General features: G+C 39.9%; 1 protein-coding gene across 1 annotated transcript; it reads right to left on the bottom strand.

Annotated features, from left to right (window-relative positions):
- Nucleotides 1–1,486: 1,486 nt before the first annotated feature.
- On the bottom strand, nt 1,487–3,068 carry LOC124152317 (neuronal acetylcholine receptor subunit alpha-2-like). The gene has a single exon (XM_046525213.2). It carries the CDS (start codon nt 2,965–2,967, stop codon nt 1,762–1,764), a length of 1,206 nt encoding a protein of 401 aa, XP_046381169.1. The 5' UTR covers nt 2,968–3,068; the 3' UTR covers nt 1,487–1,761.
- Nucleotides 3,069–6,549: the final 3,481 nt, after the last annotated feature.

The following is a 6,549-nucleotide window of genomic DNA, read 5'->3' as shown; positions in this document are numbered from 1 at the left end:
CTCTGAAAATCAGTTATGACACCAGGTGTTCCCGAAAAGGGTAAGCATCTGCCGGTTGCGCCTGCCACTCATTCAATTGTCATTTGAAATGTAACACCCTGAACCATGTATTATTTGATAATCCTTGAAAAGATGATATTTCTAAATATTTCAAAAGTATACATAAGTCACATACAGGTCTGGCACACCTAACCTGACTCATAAAATTTGTAAATGTCTTTGGCTTTCTTCACGTGCTGTAACTGCAATAATGCTTAAAGCCTTATGGTCGCTACTAAGTTAAATTCACCTTGAGTGTCCCATCGTGAGTCGTGCCAAGATCCAGTGGTCATTGATTCGAATCCAAGAATGGCCGCGATAATTATTTAGGCTTTGTTACAGAAAACGGACTTAACATATGGACAAATTTAAGCTTTGTAATGTGATTACTGGTGTTGATATCAAGCACCAGCCAGTCAGTCCCGTCTCTATTGATACCATAGACAATGTACTGTCGCCAGGGAATTGGCTCTTGATCGGAAGGAAGGACAACATGAGCATCGCAGTTCTCGAACATTTAATAAACAACGTAAAACACTAAAACAGAAAATACATGGCGAGAGTTCCTGGCTCATACATATATAATCGCCACTTCCGTCCTCGCGGTCTTCGTGATACCAAGCTTCCTGCAGACATACATGAAGTTGCTCATTTTATACAGTTACATGAAGATGACACAGTAATGAGAGGTCCTATTAGCTGAAGTAAAAGTGACAATAAATTCAATTCCATAACAATTACATATCCAATGTACGAATCCGACTGTATCATGAGTATGTGTTTGAAGAAGACGGACAAGAAATGGACATATTTTCGCTTTTTAACGTGAGAATTGGTGTTGATACCAAGCACGAGCCAATCCGCGCCGTATGTATTGATACTGTGGTCAATGTGCTGTCGCAAGGAAATTGGCTCTTGCTGGAACGAAGGACAACATCATCGTTAAAAATACCAAAACAGAAAGTACATGGTGAGAAATTGTGGCTCAGGCATACATGGGTCGGGCGGGGCTCCAGTCAAAGCTCCTAAAATCGCTACATCCTTGGTCGAAGGTCGTCCGCACAAAACAGACGGAATACCAAACAGTTCATTTTATACAGTTCCATAAAGTACGAATCCAACTGTATCATGAGCAAGTGTTTAGGAAATACTATCAAATAGTGATGATACCAGGTGTTCGCGAAAACGTGAGCGACTTTTGCCCGATGGCACTAAGTCAACACGAGTACGAATACCAATACACAATGTAACAAAATAAACGACGAATTGGCGTTGTTTATCGTACATTATCCTGCAGTGTTGTATTGTCCAATAAACAAGGCCCACTCGTCGGCAATGTCGGACAAGTCCATTTGATGAACGGGAAGTACAAGTGTGTGTGTGTGTGTGTGTGGGGGGGGGGTTTCTTTGACTTTCCCGCATATTCATATAATTTGCATGTCGATTATCTGTACCCTTTCTAACAATACCGATTGCCATATCCCTCCCCTCCGGACATTGCGTTTATCAAGTTGCGACCACATGTTCCAATCTCCAGAAATGACGCATGCTAGAACACTGTTTTACCGTGAAATAATCCACGCTTTTTTGTTCACAGTTCTTTCCGATTTATCACGTAGCTATTATTTATAAGTAATTTAATCATAGGAATAATCTAAGCCAAAAGGTGCGAGCGCCACTGAGGCAGTATTTGTTCAAGATTTGTTGCAGTGCATCGGATGACTAGGTTACCAACATAGCACAGAAGAATCCACTTGAAGATGCAAGGACTATCAGTAGGAAGACCACAAAGAAAAGATGGTCAATACTTTGTACAACACACGGCCATCGCTTTTCATACAGTGGGTCAGCATCTTTGTCCTGATGTGACATTTGGAGGTCTTGTGATGCTGATTTTGGCAGTGGTACGTGGGCCTGATTTGGCAGGGTGAATGCTGAAGAAAAGTATCTACTGAGACGTTGACGAACTGCCGAATTGGGTGAAGCTGAGTGAAGGTGGAGAACAAAGACTGACGCCACAACAGTCAGAGCCTTGAGGACAAACATGCAGTTGAGGTAGACGCTGAAGAGAGCCACGTGGTCGGACACAGACGGTAAGAGGGAGTTGATGGAGGTCAGGTACACGGCGTAGGCCAACAATACAGATACACACAGGGACATCTTCTCCCCTGACTCCGGGGGCACGTGAAACACCATCAGATTGAGACCAGACAGGATAGACATTGGTACCACGACTGCTAAAATGTAATATTCTCGACGGCGAACAAGGATCAACTCAAAGATGAGAACTTGATATTTACCTTCATAGATATAGTCATCTTGAACTGATGACTTCCTTATTTCCCACTCACCGTTTTCTTCGTATGCCCGAAATGTGATGGGTGGGTCATTAAAAGTGTAGTTCACTTCTGAGCTGAATGAGACCCACTGCGCCAAACGAAAAGAACAATGCTGTTGGTCGAACGGGAAACGGGTGACGTCGACCTTACAGGAAGTGACGTGTCTTTTTGTTGCGTACCACTCAACAGTCCCATTACTCCAAACATGAGGCGGAAATGAATCCTCGCTAAGATGACCAAATTTGTCAATGGCATTAAGCAACATCAGATCCGGCAACCACAACATATCAGCAGGCACCATCACCCGGGAGATATTCTGAAATTCGGTTTCATTCCAAGTCAACCCTTTCAAGTTCCACACAAAGTAAAACCAGGCAGTGCTCGTCAGCGCCTGTTTGGTTTCATCCAAGTTGTCCAGATGAAGAATATTGATGTTCACTGACACATTAAGAACGGCTCCCTCGTAGACAGGTGACTGCAAGGGGTGACGGCTCTTACAGTAGTCAAATACAATGTCAATGGGAGTCTTCGAGGTAAAATGTCCTGGAACTATGTGAATAAAGAGGATCATCCACACAGCTGTCTCCATTATTTTAGCCTTCCCCGAACACAACACAGTGAGGAACTGCCTTAGAGTATGACTGACGTTTGGAAAGCTGTGATATGAGCGCAACTCATCAATGATACATATTCAACAAGACACGCATTTGCTCGAACGGGATACAATTCACCCACACACATTTGAGACAATCTAGGTGTTAACATGATTTGGATGTTCGATCAATAACAGGCGTTTAATGAGTGTCGTGTGTAAAACACTTTACTCGCTATGTGGTGTGTTAATAATCAAAATTGAATAGATGTTCAATTATATTGATGCTAAAACTGGTGAAAGTTAAAGTATATGTAACGATTATATTGACCTTAGGCAAATAGCAATATCCTGTAAGCCTTACCAGGGAAATATTCCTCACGTAGTACCTTCGTTACATCACCGGAGTTGCCATTGGTATCATGAGAAGCTCCTAGATTATAAGAATAAAGTGGGGTTTGTTCATTTTACATTGGTGCCACTGGGATCTTGTTTCTTTACCTGAAATCTTGTATTCAAATTTGAGTACAGCCATGTGACTACGTTAGACAACCACTGCCGTGATTTAAAAGGCCATATGTATTATAGCTTTGTAGAAGAATCGGGATATGGATGAGCATTCTTCTTGTGATCTCATGTATAACACGTGTGGTTTAAGCCGAAATCTTCCAAATATTGGAATATAACGGTTCACTCCAAGTACGAATATTCCAATTCTGACTACTCAAAAAACAAGGGGGTAAAATGAGCCTGACTGAAGAATAATGGACTACTCCAGTCGTCATCTGCCTTTACCTACATGAACAATGTCTAATTAGAAATTTCTCATAAATCACAGAAAATACCTTACCGAGAAACCTGATATTTATTATAACAGTAAAAAAAGTCAGTGGAAAATGCAACGAAAGCAATGTTTGATTTATTATACTCCATCTCCGTATCTAAACTCACCTTGAAACAGGTGTGATACGAAGTAATAAGCAGTCACTGAGTCATGAAGTGTGTGGTATGAAACAGTCGTAATAATGGGAAGTACTAGTAAAGGCAATACACCGATAACATAAAACCTTGCAAGCTGTCTTACCCATTCGTTAATAATGGGGCAATGGAGTAGATGCAGCTCTGAAAAAACCTCATCGTACGTTTAAAGTGTCATGGAAATATTACGTGTTTTATGATGTGTCTGGGTTACAAGAAATAATTACTTTTTTTCGGCGTCACAAAGTGCTCCATCGGTGACACCCGTCACATGGCATGCAAACATAGATATCAAACGTTTCTGAAGAAGAAACACGACTGTCTGATTTGGCGGGTTCCATTTACAAATGAATACAAGTTGGTCTTTACAAACCAGCGGTTAAGTCCATGCCATATTGCTATGATGCCAAACACTCAAGACACTCCTGTCAGGTTACACGGTAATTCTTGTGTAACACAATCGGAGGCATACTTGACGGCCCTGAAAATGAAATAAGTAAAAAACACATACCAGTAAACATGTATCTTATAAACACTTCCGGCTCAGACATACTGAGTTGCGCGGAGCGCCAGGTGAAGCACCAGGTGTTTCCTATTTTTGCCACATCAGTCCTCGCGGTCTTCGCACAGAAGCAGACGGAATACCAAGCTTCCTGCAGATATACATGAAGTTGTTTATTTTCTACATTGAATACAATAATGAGAGGTCCTATTAAAATAAAAGCGTCAATAAACCATTTCGATAATAGTAAGAAATATCTGCCAAATGCAGAATCCAATGTACGAATCCCACTGTATCATGGGCATGTGTTTATGAATAACAACCAAATATTGATGATACCAAGTGTTCGCGAGAAGGTGAGCGCATTCTGTCCCACGTCACATCAACACACACTCAAGTCGGAATCGTTCTCTTCTTTTTGGCAGCGATTTCTTATGAATATGGAAAGTGTTTTGTCGCTTCTATTTATTGAGTAACTTGACAGCTCAAAATACCATGATTGTTTATTGCAATCTTTAACCCGACGGACAAATTCATTCAAGAACCATTCAGTCTCACCAACGTCTTGAGTTTCTCAAACACTACCAATACAAAAGAACATAATGTATTCTCGATATTTGGTGCGTGTGTGAACACTAAAATCAGATACCGAGTTGAATATATCTGTAGAGACAACAAAGTTGTCAACAATACTGGCACATATTTTGGAAAAAAACAGGTAAATGAGTCACTGGCAAAACGTCCATTCAGTTAATGAATTCCGAAAGTACAGCAGAGATAATAAGTTGTTCACCAAACTCGCTAACCTAAGTGTCGCTCGACTTTCCCTGATAAGTAAACTGTCACTGGCATAGTTCATATCACGGGAGCCGGGAATACAATCACTGTATTCATCGGAATTAAATTCGCCAGCCAAATTAATTTGACCATTAGGGAAGTCTCCAAGTATTTCTGAGAGGCCATGTTCTTAATAATTAATACGAGTGTCCGTCGAACAACCTTTTCTAGATTTCCATAAAGGCAAGTAAATCATATGTAATGTAAAGTTACAGTAGTCACACACAATATCATTGGGATTATCAATACAGTGGTCTCCATATTGTCCGCATTCCACGAATACAACACTGCAAAAATGCGATTTGCTAACTGGGATGAACTGTCATTTGGAGTTTGACTAACGTTTAGACTGTAATGCTATGACAGCTTAATTATACAAATTCAACATGACACGCATTTGCTCCAGCGGGATACAATTCACGCATACATTTTCGAGACAATGTAAGTGTAAACATGATTTTGATGTGCGATCAATAATAGGCGTTTTATCAGTGTATTGTGAAAGCACTAGGTGTCAATACGGTGTGGTAACAATTGAAATTCAATAGCTACTCAATTACACTCATCGGTGCATAAACTGTTGAAAGTTACACTATGAGCAATCAATAATCTATTTCAGTATTAATGCCTCAGGTCCATGTACAATTAATACAATTGTGATTGATGGCATCATGAATTTAATTTAACTAATGTTTTAGAACGCTTACATCGGAGGACTGCAACGTTGCAATCAAACTATCACTTGGGTCGAGCTATGGACATTTGAAAATGGGAAATGTTTTTAACGTATATTAACATATGCGGAGCATATCAATTAAAAAAAATGAATTTCATTTTCAATTACATGGAAGTTGCATAATGGACAAAACTGAAGCATCTAATCGATACCCGTTCTCCTCCCTATATTATGCATAATTTCCACTTCACCAATCCTTAATAAAGTAAGCATATGTATATTTTCTTTTATAATATACTTAAGAAGGACTCTACTATAAACGAAATCTTAAATACTGTGTTCAACTCTAGTTTCCAGTAACTCGACACCTAAGAATACCATGTTTGTGTATGAGAATCTTCAACCCTACTCTTACACCTTATTTGTTACATAATGTTTGCAATTCATGTATTTTCCTCTGCAGTGCGAAAATAGTATCTGAAAACATGCACAAATCGGCAGCATATAAAAAGCAAAAAAAGTTCCATTAAATCCTGCTGAACAAAGATTCCTCTACCTCCAAACTGTTGAATATCATTCTCCAACT

This window comes from Haliotis rufescens, unplaced genomic scaffold (genome assembly GCF_023055435.1).
Source record: "Haliotis rufescens isolate VD_foot unplaced genomic scaffold, xgHalRufe1.0.p SCAF_13, whole genome shotgun sequence".
Classification (NCBI taxonomy): domain Eukaryota; kingdom Metazoa; phylum Mollusca; class Gastropoda; order Lepetellida; family Haliotidae; genus Haliotis; species Haliotis rufescens.
The sequence above is the reverse complement of the archived record's forward strand: the minus strand, read 5'-3'. Positions and strand labels throughout refer to the sequence as shown.

Coding starts and splice junctions, on each gene's coding strand:
- LOC124152317 (XM_046525213.2), bottom strand. CDS start 2,967: ATGGAGACAGCTGTGTGGATGATCCTCTTTATTCACATAGTTCCAGGA.